The sequence below is a fragment of the Mytilus californianus genome, unplaced genomic scaffold (assembly GCF_021869535.1).
Source record: "Mytilus californianus isolate M0D057914Y unplaced genomic scaffold, xbMytCali1.0.p SCAF_2, whole genome shotgun sequence".
NCBI classification, from domain to species: Eukaryota; Metazoa; Mollusca; class Bivalvia; order Mytilida; family Mytilidae; genus Mytilus; species Mytilus californianus.
This window is the reverse complement of record NW_026262668.1, coordinates 28,545,803-28,562,037: the sequence shown is the minus strand read 5'-3', so window position 1 is coordinate 28,562,037 and position 16,235 is coordinate 28,545,803. Positions and strand designations below refer to the sequence as shown.

At 32.6% G+C, this 16,235-nt stretch overlaps 1 protein-coding gene across 2 annotated transcripts in view; it reads left to right on the top strand.

Moving 5' to 3' along the window:
- The window catches only part of LOC127729613 (anaphase-promoting complex subunit 5-like), a 31,723-nt gene that overhangs the window by 1,506 nt on the left and 13,982 nt on the right, over nt 1-16,235 (top strand). The window contains exons 2-13 of one of the 2 annotated variants that reach the window (XM_052237458.1): nt 3,644-3,710; nt 5,110-5,372; nt 5,647-5,729; nt 6,733-6,845; nt 7,457-7,688; nt 8,539-8,605; nt 10,750-10,851; nt 11,277-11,470; nt 11,990-12,071; nt 12,668-12,760; nt 13,576-13,643; nt 14,382-14,495. In XM_052237458.1, coding sequence (XP_052093418.1) covers nt 5,124-5,372; nt 5,647-5,729; nt 6,733-6,845; nt 7,457-7,688; nt 8,539-8,605; nt 10,750-10,851; nt 11,277-11,470; nt 11,990-12,071; nt 12,668-12,760; nt 13,576-13,643; nt 14,382-14,495 — 1,397 coding nt within the window. In that variant the 5' untranslated portion in view covers nt 3,644-3,710; nt 5,110-5,123. The remainder of the gene's footprint in view (nt 1-3,643; nt 3,711-5,109; nt 5,373-5,646; nt 5,730-6,732; nt 6,846-7,456; nt 7,689-8,538; nt 8,606-10,749; nt 10,852-11,276; nt 11,471-11,989; nt 12,072-12,667; nt 12,761-13,575; nt 13,644-14,381; nt 14,496-16,235) is intronic. The other variant, XM_052237459.1, reaches the window with a different exon arrangement.

Sequence of the window (16,235 nt, the reverse complement as noted above, 5' to 3'; positions counted from 1 at the left end):
TTCTACAAGCCTTCAGATATTGGACTGATTTTTGGTATGTAAGTTAACCATGATGAGTTACAGATCAAGTTTAAGTTTCGTTCCGCTCTGCTAATATTTGCCGAAATTACGGGCTTTGAACTCTGATAAGTTGTTGAAAATCACAGTTATACAGACTTTTTTTTCTAAACGCATTCTGATATTGGACTGTTTTTGGGTATGTGAGCTAACCATGATGAGTTACTGATCAAGTTTAAGTTTGGTTCCGCTCTGCTAATCTTTGGCGAAATTACGGGCTTTGGACTTTGATAAAGTGTTGAAAATCACAATTATACAGAATTTTTTTCTAAACGCCTTCAGATATTGGGCTGATTTTTGGTATGTAAGTTAACCATGATGAGTTACAGATCAAGTTTAAGTTTTGTTCCGCTCTACTAACTTTTGCCGAAATTGCAGGCTTTGGACTTTGATAAATTGTTGAAAATCACAGTTAAACAGACTTTTTTCTAAACGCCTTCAGATATTGGGCTGATTTTTGGTATGTAAGTTAACCATGATCAGTTACAGATCAAGTTTAAGTTTTGTTAGTTCTGCTAATTTTTGCCAAAATTATGGGCTTTGGACTTTGATAAATCGTTGAAAATCACAGTTATACAGATTTTTTTCTATACACCTTCAGATATTGGGTTGATTTTTGGTATGTGAGTTAACCATGATGTGTTACAGATCAAGTTTAAGTTTCGTTCTGCTCTGCTGATTTTTGCCGTAATTACACGTTTTGGACTTTGACTTCAAAATTGATGAAAATCACAGTTATACAGACTTTTTTTCTATACACCTTCAGATTTTGCGCTGATTTTTGATATGTGAGTCTTCCAGAATGAGTTACAGATCAAGTTAATGTTTTGTTCTGATATGCTGATTTTCATGTCATTCAACAAATCTTCAGTACATCCGCTTCCTGTTTGCTGATAGTTTGAAATTTAACTACTCATTGATCAAGGAAATTTTTCATCAAACTAGTATTGGTCTTGAGAGCTGGATACTATCCATGCATGTTTGTGTCCACATGTGTTGTTGAAATTGCAGATTTCAAAACTTTTTGAGACGGGGCCATTCGTGTCGTTCCGACACATCTAGTTTCAGCTATTAGACACATGTCTGAACAATATATCAAGCAATTTATGTTCCTGAGGATAGAAAAGTAATAAAGTTAACAGGTATCATAAAAGACATGTCATCATTATCATATTCCCTACGGGACAAAAGGTATTAAGAAACAACCATTTCTCTGACAAGGATCCAGTCTTGTTACAGGCACATAAACATATGGTGGAGTTAAACTAGTTTATTGAGTACTAAGAGTCAGTAGCTACATAACTCATTGGGGATATAACCTTACATACTATATACTGTTACACCACTGTTCCAGGTTAGAGGGAGGGTTGGGATCCCGCTAACATGTTTAACCCCGCCACATTCTATATGTGCCTGTCCCAAGTCAGGAGCCTGTAATTGAGTGGTTGTTGCTGTTGATTATATGCGTTATTTGTTTATTGTTTTGTACAGTTCTTGTAGTGTCCTGTTGCACCACTGACCCAGGATTAGGGGGAGGGTTGGGATCCTGCTAACATGTTTAACCCCGCCACATTCTGTATGTATGTGCCTGTCCCAAGTCAGGAGCCTGTAATTCAGTGGTTGTCGTTTGTTTATGTGTTACATATTTGTTATTCGTTCATTTTTTTTTGTACATAAATATTTTACCATATTTGTTGGTTGAAAAAGAGAAAAACAATTCTAAGAAAAGTTTCAGCAAAACGAAGATCTTTTACTACCTGTTTCTTAGCCCTGACACACTCCTGAAGGAAAGCTTGTTTAGTGTATCTATACTCGAGCCTAGTTTCCCAGCTTTTCCCTATTGTATACAGAGATCAGCTGGGAAACTAGGCTAGAGTATAGATACACTAAACAAGCTTTCATTCAGCAGTGGGTCAGGTACGCCACATCAACACCTCTTTCTCAACTTAGGGCCCAAAGTTGAGAAAGAGATCTCAAGGTGGCGTGACTATTGATTTCATTCAATAGTCCGATAACACAATCTTCACAGTGCCAAGCATAGTGGATTAAGGTCTCCACTAACAATTACATTTTTAGCTCACCTGGCCCAAAGGGCCAAGTGAGCTTTTCTCATCACTTGTCGTCCGTCGTCCGTCGTCCGTTGTCCGTAAACTTTTACAAAAATCTTCTCCTCTGAAACTACTGGGCCAAATTTGACCAAACTTGTCCACAATCATCAATAGGGTATTTAGTTTAAAAAATGTGTCCGGTGACCCGGCCAACTAACCAAGATGGCCGCCATGGCTAAAAATAGAACATAGGGGTAAAATGTAGATTTTGGCTTATATCTCTGAAACCAAAGCATTTAGAGCAAATCTGACATGGGGTAAAATTGTTTATCAGGTCAAGATCTATCTGCCCTGAAATTTTCAGATGAATCTGAAAACCCGTTGTTGGGTTGCTGCCCCTGAATTGGTAATTTTAAGGAAATTTTGCCGTTTTTGGTTATTGTCTTGAATATTATTATAGAAAGAGATAAACTGTAAACAGCAATAATGTTCAGCAAAGTAAGATCTACAAATAAGTCAACATGACCAAAATGGTCAGTTGACCCCTTAAGGAGTTATTGCCCTTTATAGTCAATTTTTAACCATTTTTCGTAAATTTTTGTAATCTTTTACAAAAATCTTCTCCTCTGAAACTACTAAGACAAATTTAACCAAACTTGTCCACAATCATCATTAGGGTATCTAGTTTAAAAAATGTGTCCGATGACCCGCCTGCGAACCAAGATGGCCGACATGGCTAAAAAATAGTTCATAGGGTAAAATGCAGTTTTTGGCTCATATCTCTGAAACCAAAGCATTTAGAGCAAATCTGACAAGAATAAAATTGTTCATTAGGTCAAGATCTATCTGCCCTGAAATTTTCAGACCAATCAGGCAACACGTTGTTGGGTTGATGCCCCTGAATTGGTAATTTTAGGAAAATTTTGCTGCATTTGGTTATTATCTTGAATATTATTATAGATAGAGATAAACTGTAAACAGCAATAATGTACAGCAAAGTAAGATCTACAAATAAGTCAACATGATCAAAATTGTCAATTGACCCCTTAAGGAGTTATTGCCCTTTATAGTCAATTTTTTATAATTTTCATAAATTTTTGTAAATTTTTACAAAATATTTTCCACTGTAACTACTGGGCCAAGATCATTATAGATAGAGATAATTGTAAGCAGCAAGAATGTTCAGTAAAGTAAGATCTACAAACACATCACCATCACCAAAACACAATTTTGTCATGAATCCATCTGTGTCCTTTGTTTAATATGCACATACTGACCAAGGTGAGCGACACAGGCTCTTTAGAGCCTCTAGTTAAAATATTATATACATGCAGAAAATGTAGTATGACATAGCTATAGTTTAGTATATTTACATATAAGATGTCAGTACTTTGCAAAATCAGTGTTTTAGTTTATTCAGGTGTGTGTTTAAAGGAAACAAATGTTTTAGAAACTATTTTTATTACCTGTGTGTAATCCCTTCTATATTTATTCAATTGGAAATCTTATTTAAAAACGTCTTTTGTTATTTTTTACAGGTACATCAGGAACGATAACAATTAAAGTTTATAAATAGATTTGATATTTTATCAGCTGTTTATTCAGGTGTGAATATTATATATATAGTATTGTTGTACAAATTCTATTAAATCCTGAAAGATAAATGACCTAATTTTAATCCTGTTAAAGAACTTGTTCAAAAGATGCAACTGCTATCATAAAAGGGGGTTGAGTGGGGTAAAAAGTTTATTTAGAAAAGTGATAACCCCTTTTGTTTTTAGCTCACCTGGCCCAAAGGAACAGTGAGAGCTATTGGGATGACTTATAGTCCTATCTGTGTGTCTCTTTGACATTTGTATCTTCTTTCCAAAAACTGTTTTGCTGAGTGAAATTACAAAAGTAAAATTATATGATTGTTTGGGGGAAATCTTTTTCAAGACTTTATAGAAATGATGATTGGAAAACACTGGACAATAATTCCTCTCTGTATTTTAAGGGGATAACATACATGGTGGCAATGCACCCAAGAAAATCACATTACACCTTTTTCTATAAAAGAAAACAGTCTGATCCAAAAATGGCTTGGAAAAGGTATTAAATGTCACCTTTGAAAATTACTTATTTCTCCATGGTCAGATGGAAAACAAATTGCTAGATATAATTCATTTTCAAATTCATTAGACAAAAAGTATTAAGATACAACCATTTTTCTGACAAAGATCTAATCTTGTTACAGGCAAATGACCATATAGCCGAGTTAAACTAGTTTATTGAGCATTATTAAGAGTCAGTAGCTACATAACTCAAGGGGATATAGGTTTTGTATTTGGTTAGAAGGGTTTATGACATGACATAAGAGTGATGCATGCTCTTGGAATTTCTAGTTAGAAATTTTTTATCTTTTATTCTACTGCAAATTATTTTAAGAATGATTGCATAAAATATAACACATATAATTAGACCAGAATTGAATGATGTAATATCTGAATCGTAATTGATAAATTACTTGATAATTGATTATACCCTGAAGATAGTACAAGTTGCAGGGTTTATACTAAATTTGAACAGACCTAATTATATAAATAAGAAGATGTAGTATGATTGCCGTTGATACAATTCTCCCCTTGAGGCCAAATAATGTTAGAAGTTAACAACTACAGGTCACTGAATGGCCTTCAATAATGAGCAAAACCCATACTGCATAGTAAGCTATTAAAGCCCCAAAATGACAAATGTACAGCAATTCAAATGAGAAAAACTAACGGCCTGATTTGTGTACGAAACAACAATTCAAACAAATGTGAAATACAGCAACAAACAACAACCACTGAATTACAGGCTACTGACTTGGGACAACCACTTACAGAATGTGGCTTATAAAGTATGCTTACCAAACTATTAATGAAACTATAAGCTTCTTTGCACACTTTTATTGTACTGTAAATCAGTGATTTCAAGATAAAACAAATGATTGCTCTTTTATTTTTATCTTATACAATTACAGTATACAAAGACAAAATGTCAAGTGCATCAAATCATCAGAAAGACTTGTTTATATTTGGACCTTTTGGTAAAAAACCACTCAAGGAGCAGGTCACACCACACAAGATTTCATTAATGGTACTGATATATGAGTACATAGAAATGAGAAGACGTCAGAAGCCTCCTGTTTTTGTGGGATTCGGTGCTCAAGATACCTCTAGTGAAGAGAAATTTAAAGAACGAGAAAAGCGAGACTTCATGACATCAATCCTCAAACTTATCCAGGTGAGAAACCTTCAAATTTTTATACCCAACGCCACAAAGTTTTTTTGAGCAGCTTGCTTTATAACTCACAAAAATTTCGACTAGTTAAGGAATGACTGGCTTTCCTGTGATATTTAGGTTCACATGAAGAAATGCTTAATTTGTTTTAAAAATCCATCAATGTTTCATAGTAACAACCTGAGGTTGGGGGAGGAAAGTATTTGGTGCAATTATCTTTATTAAACTTAATCAGTTGGGTTGAATTCTTGACATACTTTTTTACCATTCTTTTTAGAGTCCTGACATGACCTTGAAAGATTTAACTGACCAAGTTCAGCCTATACTGAAACAAACACACTATGAAATATTTGCAGAAAGGTTTGTATTGTATTGACAAAAAGAACTTGGTTTTTACATCATGATATTTATTTGATCACTATTCATAGGAGATAAGACAAAATAATCAGAACAAACACAAATTATAAGATATGACTGTAAACCAAAATGTCTTAATGTAACCATTGGTTTTAGTTTATTGGTTGTTTTTTAAGCATTTTAAATTTTTTGTCAAATCAAGCATTTCCAATCCTCCCGAGTTAAGTCTTATTTTGAATATATTCTCACTCAACATGCTGGAATTCCAATGCCTGCTAGTACTCCTTTCAAAATTTTAACTCATTTCTTTACATAGATTAAAATAAACCTAAAGAGTATCCTAAATGATGAATGTCAAGGTGATGTTGGAAGTTCTGTGTGCTGTAAATTCAGAAATTATTGCATGCATTTATTATTGCGATTTTTGAAGAATTAACAAAAATGCGAGTTTAATTATTGCGATTTTAGGAAAAGCTACATACTGATATATGTATTTGATATCAGAATGCGAGTTCTTATTATTGTGATACTCAAGTAATCACGTTATTCGCATTAATAAAAACCTTGCAATAATTTCTGAATTTACAGTATTTGTTAAGATTTTGAAGAATAGAGCCAAAGATGGCTGAAATTATGCTGTTTATCTTATACTTACATCTTGAGTGTAAATGGCAATTTTTATGATAGATATTCCTCTAAACAATACCTCATCTTGAATGCTTTGAAAATCAGCCAAATTTGAACTATTTTTGAATCACACTAGTCTCTTCTAGGTCTCAATATTTATTAGATGTTACAAGATAAAATTGGAATTAGTTCAGTAATTGTTGCTATATCGTATATTTCTTCTGGAAAGGCCTATTCTACAAATGTTTGTTAAGTTTTATTACCAATTTGGTTAGATAGTTTGTTGAGGTATTGCAATTGAAATTATAGAGCAATACACACATGGGCTTGATAGATTCATCGAAATACTAATACAATTCGTTCTGTGTTTATATTTTAGGTTAAAAGGATTTTACCAGGAAGGTGTATTGCTGTTGATGGATTTCTTCCAGGATGTGACAAAACAACTAAGTGACCCATCCAATGGTGTCATCAGTGCTAGTAGTATACTAGGTAAATAGTCAGGAATCTGATGTTCAGTAGTTGTCGTTTGTTGGTGTGGTTCATACGTGTTTCTTGTTTCTCGTTTTTTATATAGAATAGACCGTTGGTTTTCCCGTTTGAATGGTTTTACACTAGTAATTTTTGGGGCCCTTTATAGCTTGCTGTTCGGTGTGAGCCAAGGCTCTGTGTTGAAGACCGTACTTTGAATTATAATGGTTTACTTTTATAAATTTTGACTTGGATGGAGGGTTGTCTCATTGGCACTCATACCACATCTTCTTATATCAAATTATATATGGAATAGTTCTGGCTTTTAATGTGCGTTTGATGGTTAGTCCAGAAAAACTTTTTTTTTAATATACCAAATATTGTATTTTTTTTTTCTGTTTTGCTACCACTTGATCCATACGACTGCTGATGGACTACTCCTCCCTGGGGATATTACCATCTCAATAGTTAGTAGCAATTATTTATATACACTGGTGTTTTATTGTGTATAACCTAAAGTTTTTTATTTAATTTTATATCTGTTATCTGTGTATAAAAAGTGCACATACAACAAAGGTATTAACCATTTATATTTCTCTATTCATCTGATGTGTGGTTTTTTTTATTTACAGGTCTGTTCCTTAGAAGAATGATAGTAGCATTTGAAAAGCTATCATTTTCCCAAGTGACAAAATTATTTACGAGATATAAGGATTATTATGAGGCTGGACAAGTAGGAATGGGGATGGACGAGAGCGATCAGTTTGGTGGATCATTAATTGACTCCATCACAAGTCAGTCTGGTAGATTTAGGAGTGGTCTTGGTCTGGGAAAGTCATTTGAAAGAAGCCACCATGGTGATGGGTATGTATTTTGTGGATCATAAGTTGACTTCTATCACAAGTCTTCTTAGCAGATCTAAAAATGGCATTAGTCTTAGTACATCATTTGATATATATTATCTTGGCAACATCTGAATTAATTGGTGGAACATTGATGGATCCAATACTAGTCATTCTATTTTTATTTAAAAGTTGACAATATAAGAAAACTTACCTTGGCCATGGTACTTTTGAGGACTATTATTGACATTGTACCAGTATCCACTGATATTGAACTTGTGTTTATACTGAAAATTATACAGAAAAGAGCTATCATGATGTTGAATTTATACTTTGGGGGATCATGTACTGAGTAATTTATGTTACTAGTCAATTTGGTAGAATTAGGATTGAGCTTACTAGAGTAGCATGTAGTGCTGTAGTACAAAAGAAATCTCTAGATTATAATAATACCTTTGAAATATTTGAATTTGGGATTTTTAGATTTTATTCACTTGAATCCAATTGTTATCTTTCTTCCATCAAGGCATTTGGTTTTTCGACAACATAATATAATTTCAGTTCCATGTTTGTTAGGCATTAAATTAACATCAATATGTTGAGCAAAGGGATTGATATCATAATTTGGATAATTTCCATATTGGGGCTTAGATAAATTTATAAAACAAATATAATTCTGTAGGTGAGGTTGAATAATGTACAATGAAAAAATGTCAAGGAGGCAGCTGATTGAACTCAATTTAAGGATGCAGGGATCCAGTTTGCCTATAAACATTTAAAACATCAGAAATCAATGTATAGTAAAAGAGTTTTTCTGTTAATGGAAGTGATATGAATCAAACGTTTAACAAGTCACTGTTTTCTTTTGTCAGGAAATATGATGATGTTGATGGTGGATACTTCTCATACAAACAGGCAGAATACTTTATATCAAGACAGGTAATCTGATCTGCATGTTTCTACATTTAGGTATAGAACCACTAATTCAGGCCTAATCAGAAAGAACATACAAGAAAGTAGTACATATTTTAAACAAAATAATTCCTACGCATAGCTGTATCTTTGTCAATAGGTGAAATATTTGGGTAGTTTTGGTATCAAATGAAAGGTTAGGGACTTGGGATCACTGTAGAATCCTTGTTGAAAGTTTCTTCTGAATAATAAAAAAAGTATATAAAATTATAAAAGGAGGGCACATTTGCCCTGTTGTTAAGATCAGAAGTACCCATTTTGTACTATCATAAATGGGGAACCAGTATGCTCTAATATGCAATTAAAGGTATGTTGAATTTTTCAGCACAAGTCAAGATAAGGTATAGTTTTGACATGAAATTACTGCCACTTTATGCAGAATTTAACATAGAAAGCAATGGGGCTATGAATTAGTGGTTTTATTCCTTTAATACATGTATCATATAGTACATTGAATGAAAGTTTCATTATTGATTTTGAAATGGACCTGTGGAAAGTGTATGCTTAAAAATACTAAGATATTAAAAAAAATTTTAAGGAGATATCTGATTTTATGAAGTTTCTACCTTACCTGCCTAAAGGTTTAGTGTGAGCTCTTAATCGACTAATGTGAGCATGTTGTTTTATCTGCCTGCAACTGTTTTAAAATCATGTTTAATTTTTATGGCCCTGCAACAAAGTTTGTCGGGCCATATAGTTTTACCCATTATACATCATTCCGTCATTCTGGAACAAATAGTTATACAGACTTTTTGTCTTCTTTTTTTTTCACACATTGAGCTGATTTTTTTAGAATGTGAATCTACTATGATCAGTTACAGGTTGAGTTTAAGTCTGGTTCCGCTCCACTGATTTGTGCCAAAACTATGGGCTTTGGACATTTAAAATTTCGTGAAACAGTTATACAGACTTTCGTTCTCAAATTTCCACTCCTAAAAATGGCTTCAAGCAGTTTTTGCGAGTGGGCCATTCTTGTTATTCCGACACATCTAGTTCAACTTTAATTGAGCAGAAAATGTTAATTTGTAATCTGTAAAGGCAACCCTAAACCATACCTTGACAGTGATGTCACAGCAAAACTATATAGTAATGTAGAAATTTTCATTTTAAACTACCATTCTTAGAATATGGGCTATATGGCAATCACATTGTCCATCTTTTTGTCTGTCTGTCTTTCCATCACTTTTTTCTCAGATATTACTGAACAGAATTACTTCATATATGGTCATCAGCTTGACAACGATGAGTTGTGATGTGTAAGCACTTTTCAGTCACTTACTTCTTGTTTGCTGATTCTTTGAATTTTTTCCACAACTATTTATAGTAAAAAAAGAACCTATACTTAAAAAACTAAAACAGCAAAAAGATAACATTTCACTTAATTCAGATTAGAATATTTTTGTGATATCTGTTACATTTACTTTCTGCTTTACGATGGTGATGGTATTTGAGAGTAACCATTTCTAAGTATATATAGCAGATACAGAAAATGAGATATGAAGAGATATGGGTTTACAGTACTAAACTCATGTGCGATGTGTCTCTCACAAAATCTTTTTGATATAACCCTAGCACTTTAGTGAGTGCTATGATGTTTATACTCCATTTCATTTAATTTGTAAATTGAGGCTTTTTGTGTATATGACTCCTATATTATAGGTGATCAACTTTAGATAAAACTTCCAGAATTTAACTAACTAAAAAAGTTCCCAGCAGGATTTAAACATTCTCACCAATAAACGGTGATGAATTAATAAAAAAAATCTAAATACAAATCGACATTTTTGAATTTCTTCTATAGCTTGGTAAAGTTGTCAATGCCAGAATAGGAAATCTTTGTATTGCCTGCAGGTACAATCAGTTTATTTGAGGGTAGATTTTATTAAAATTATTTATAGATTATGAATTTGACTTATGAAGAAGTAACAAAGAATGTTTTGTTAAATGACTGAAAATTTAAAATTCAAACAGAAAATATTAATCAATTCAGTTATCACCTTATAAAATGAATGGACTATTTTAATTTTAAACAATTTTTTCAGATAATTTCTGACTGATAAGCAATCTGACTGAAGTATTTGTTGCTTCTGATTGTTCTTAATTTTTTTCAGGGATTTTTATTGCAACATAATGAGAATGAGGCTTTATCACCGGCTAAGCTACAAGAAAAGATAACTGATATGTTACGATCAAATCCTGACATGGCTGAGGCTGTAAGTTAAAGCATGGCTTAATAAGAACTTTAAATTTTCCTAGCTGCAAATTAAATTATTATTAGCTGTAAATAATTAATTTGAAAATAAATTAGCTGAAATGGCCAACTCAAATTGCAGCTAATGTTTGTTATAAATCACATTTGATTGGACTAATCTGATACACATAACTACATTTTTGAGCTTACAATTATTTATAGCAATAAACCTATTATTTGTTCTTCAAAATGATGCATATTCTGTATTTAAATCATGTGTGTTCTTGACTTGGACTAATGCAGATCAAAATTATCCACCATTCTGATGGACCACCATTATTCCAGATGCTTAAATTGGATATTTTGTAATATTTTATCATGAATATGAATAAATTTACTGCTGGAAATTTACCAAAGGGCTATAAATAACTCATTTATATATTTTAGCATTTCTTAAGTTATCTGAACAGTTTACGTGTTAAAGAATACTGTACTGCACTACATAACCTCTATCACTACTTTGATCGTAATACAAATATCGGCACTGATGGCAGTCAAGGTAGCAAGAACAGAGAAGAAGCAGTGAGTAGACGTTATGCTGCCCTAAACCTAGCGTCACTCCATTACAGATTTGGGCACAGGTAAAGTTGATTTGACTTTATGGTAGTATTAAAAATAACATTGTATTTGTAGGATTTTAAGATAGTGTTTCTAAACCTCATTATCTTTTCAAAGATGTATTTTATTTCATTGGAATGGTTACTTTCTTATTTTGAAGAAGAAATTATGAGACAATTTTAAAAGTATAGTCAGCATGATTTTCAAGAGAAGTGAAAGCAAATCACATTTATGAAGGAAAAAAAAATTTGTCAGACCAAGTACTAACATGGTGCAAACTCTTGCTACTCCTTCAAAAATTTGGTTGTCCACCATTGTGAATTACTTCATTTGGTTCCAAAATTTACACATTCTGATGACATTATTATGGGAAAACTTTAAACCAAATACCAAATGTCGCAATGACCTTTTATGACCTTCCACATGGCAATGTTAAGCTAGTTATTTAGATCTCAAACCTCCCCAGTTTATATGGTGTCATTAAGACTGTCATATTTTTGTGTCCACACTTTAAACAAAATTGTTAATGGAATTTATTTCAGAGATGAATCATTAGCTGCATTGCATGAGGCTATAAGAATGGCCCAGGAGACCAATGATCATGAATGTTTACAGCATGCCTTGGTAAGTATCAGTAATTGTAATTTTACAGCATGCTTTGGTAAGTGTCAGTAATTGTAAGTTTACAGCATGTCTTGGTAAGTGTCAGTAATTGTAAGTTTACAGCATGCCTTGGTAAGTGTCAGTAATTGTAAGTTTACAGCATGCCTTGGTAAGTGTCAGTAATTGTAAGTTTTCAGCATGCTTTTGTAAGTGTAAGTTTACAGCATGCCTTTGTAAGTGTCAGTAATTGTAAGTTTTCAGCATGCTTTTGTAAGTGTCAGTAAGTGTAAGTTTACAGCATGCCTTGATAAGTGATAGCCAATAGTTTAATACTTTATAGGCCTGGATGATTACAGCATGCCTTGGTAGATGATGGTCATGAGATGATAATAGCATGGCTTGGTAATTGATGGTAATGACATGTTTTTCAGCTCGCCTTGATAAGTGTAAGCAATGACATGTTTACAGAATGCCTTTGTAATTGATAGCAACCTGCTGTGTATTTGGTCACATGTTATTATTCAAGAAATAACACATATCAGCTTACCAAGCTAATATATATTGCAGTATAAATTCATTGTAAGAAAAATTTATATAATGTTTTTGAATTATTACAGAGTTGGTTACATAGGTTAGAGGAACCAGGTACATCTTACACAGCTAATCTCATGGCTAGATCTGTATGGAAAAGTGAAGAATTAAACCTACCTGTAAGTTCTGTGTTTATTAGTTCTACATGCATCTCACCTTAAAAATATAATATATTCCTGAATGGCAATTGGCATTGTGGAAGGTGTGGTTTTTTTTTACGTAAAGGTTGGATAAAATGCTTTCAAAACCCTTATTCAACATAGTTGAAACAACATTATTGCAGTGAGGTGAACATATTCTTAGATCCTAACCAGCCAATGTCATGCAGTTTATTAATGATATGTTATACTCAAATATTCAAGTTACAAAATGGTGTGTACTTGAATAACCATACTTGTGAAAAAAAACTATTTGATCAAAAATTACATAGAGTGTGCATGGCTTATGGATCTGTTTTAAAAGCATGATTATGAAAAAAGGAAGATAACTCTAATTAGAAATATATAATTTATCTAAATGTGTTTGATTTGAAGTTGACATTGCAAAATGAAAGCAATCTTTACCCTTAGTGCTTTAATTTTTCATTACATTTTGTTCCTTTTACTTTGAAATTCTGAAAAGTTGAGACATAGGTTCTACTGTCTGCATTAACAATTACATATATCCTTATTACTCAAAACAGCAACTAAAATATGTATGAGGGTACCTTATACTTGTAATGTCATCTGACCTTGACCTCTTTAGATCAGCTTAAGTTTTCAGACAAAGCATGTTTTTCAGTTACTCTGTATGATAAGGCAACAGAGAAATTATTGTCTATCTGACATGTTAACAGTATCTTTTGGCTGCATTAGTCGAGGTGAAGTTGCCAGGTTCCATCTGTTTTTTCACTAACCCTGGATGAATGATTAACATTATTTTTATTTGCTTACAGAATATCACATCAATGGGAGTTCAGTCTTTAGCAAGAAATAATGCATTTGCTACGGCAAAGCCAGCAAGGTAAATATATAACTATATAGTTAATGAATATATTAATTTAAATTAAAGGTAAATAAATGGAAAGCAAAATTTTTAAAAAAATGATTTCATTTTTTATGGTAAATAGAATAGTGACCTTTACTTGATGTCTTGAAGTTTTTAAACTTTCTGAAAATTAATTGAATTTTAGAAACACAGTTATGTACTATTAAATATCTCATTTGAGTTGAAAATACGTAAAACTAAATGTGAAATAGGGTTTAAAGTAAAGGTTTGTGAGGATGTGCATATTGCTATTTCCTAACCTTTTACGTCATTTTGTCTCTGGTGGAGAGTTGTCTCATTGACAATTATACCACATCTTCATATTTTTGTATTGTGTTCTATGAAAATAGAACATAAAGTCACAAAGCATCATTCGATCAGTGCATTATTTTTTTTAACATTAAGAGTACAAATTAATACAGCCGCTATGAAAATATCAAAGATAATACATTGTACAGAAAAAAATTGTTTAAATTCTTTTACATGTAAGAGTAATATTCCAAAATTCAACAACTGAAAATTTTTCTTGTAAATGAACTCCTTCAAATTTTGAGTCATGGCTTGAAATAGGTACAGTTAAATTAATTTGTTTATAATGCATCGACCCTCCTCCCAATTTCAGATGATCAACAAGGGGGGAATCTTATTAGATAGGCAGTAGACCTATGAAGTCTGTTTATCATGTGTACTGAAAGATAACTACTTTCTTTTCAGTGTGTTTGAGTTTTTGTTGAAGAGTGATCTATTAAACTGTCAACATTCACAGTCTCACTTTATGTGTGTCAGTTATGCTCAGAAATCAGCGCTATGGGAAATGTATGGGAAGAGGTAATACAGGTTTTATATTCTTTACTAAAAAACAATTGCTTCACAACTTTATAAAACACACTTTGCAAGACTAGTATTTAAGCCAATTGAAAACAAGTCTGCAAGATATGTACCTGTGAAGATCCTTAAGAAGTGTCATTACTTTTATGCTAATAGGAAATTGAAAATGGTGACAAGCAGTGAAAATTTACATTAAAATCCTTTGTAATACGTTGCAACTTTGGTCCCGATTAAAAGGTCAATCTGGCTTCAAATGCCAAAATGGGGTCAATTTGGTCCCCTTTTCAAATATCTTCTCTTCAAGAAATAGTGGAGCAATTGAAACCAATCTTGCCAGATATACATGTATTTCTGTAAAAATTGTACACAAGGTTTGTTATTTTGATGCTGATCTGAAATTCAAAATGGCTGATGGTTGATATTAAGTTAACATTGAAATCCTATGGGATGTTTTGTTTTGCTTTTTATTTGCAGTCGTATATTGGTATGAAGTTGGCGTCGTCGTCCGAAGACACATTGGTTTTCGCATGATAACTTTAGTTTAAGTGAATGGATCTCTATGAAATTTTACCATAAGGTTCAATACCTCAAAAGGAAGGTAGGGATTGATTTTGGGGGTTATGGTACCAACAGTTAAGGAATTAGGGGCCACAAATAAGCATTTTTCTAGTTTCCAGACAATAACTTGTGGAACGGTGTATGGATCTCTCTGAAATTATACCACAAGTTTCCATAACACAAAGGGATGGTTAGGATTTGTTTTGGGGGGTTATGGCTCAAACCGTTTAGGAATTAGGGGAAAAAAGGGGGAAAACCAAGGGTGTCCTGGTTAATGGACAAATACTTTAGTACAAAACATAATTTCAAGCAGTGTAAGGGAGGTAATTCAAATACATCATTTGAACTACCTCCCTTACACTGCTTTTAAATTATGTATAAAGTAATGGTTAATGAACAATTAAGACAATTTAAAAGCAGTGTAAGGGAGGTAATCCAAATACAACGTTTTGATTACCTTCCTTACACTGCTTTTAAATTATGTTTAAAGAAATGCATATTTATAAAGGAAGACCAGTAAAAATATTAGCAAATGTTGCATCTTTTTTTTTTTTTAACAATTTTTTCTCATTTCAGATTTCAGAAATTAAAAAGAAAAATTCTTCAAATATTTTTTTTGCAAAAAAAAAGTGTGTGGGGTGGGGGGGTTAATACGCAACAGCATAGTGTATTGAACAAAAGCAGAAAAAAAAGGAGGGTAAATTTTTTTAATTTTTTTTTTGGGGGGGAGGGGGGGTCAATTCGCAACAGCAAAGTGTATTGCACAAAAGCAAAAAATTGAATATAAATTCAAATCATATAACCAATTCTAAGTCCTTTGACTACAGTTATTCTGTGTCAGAAACCTTTTATGTGTCAAATATTTAATTAGAATCCAAATTCAGACCTGTATCAAGCGCGACTATTGCGCCCATTTTTGCCCCAACTGTTCAGGGTTGGACCTCTGCGGTCGTATCCAGCTGCGCTCGGCAAAGCAATTTATTGTTACAAGAATGGATGAAGAGAACTGTAAAAAGTATGGTTCAAGGGACCAAAAAGGGTCCAATTGGTCTTCTTTTCAAACATCCTGTTCTCAAGTTTCACTGAAGCAATAGATACCAAACTTGCCAAATATGTTTCTATGAAGTATCCCAACAAGTGTTGTTACTTTTTTGTTGATTAGAAATTCAAATTAAAAAACAA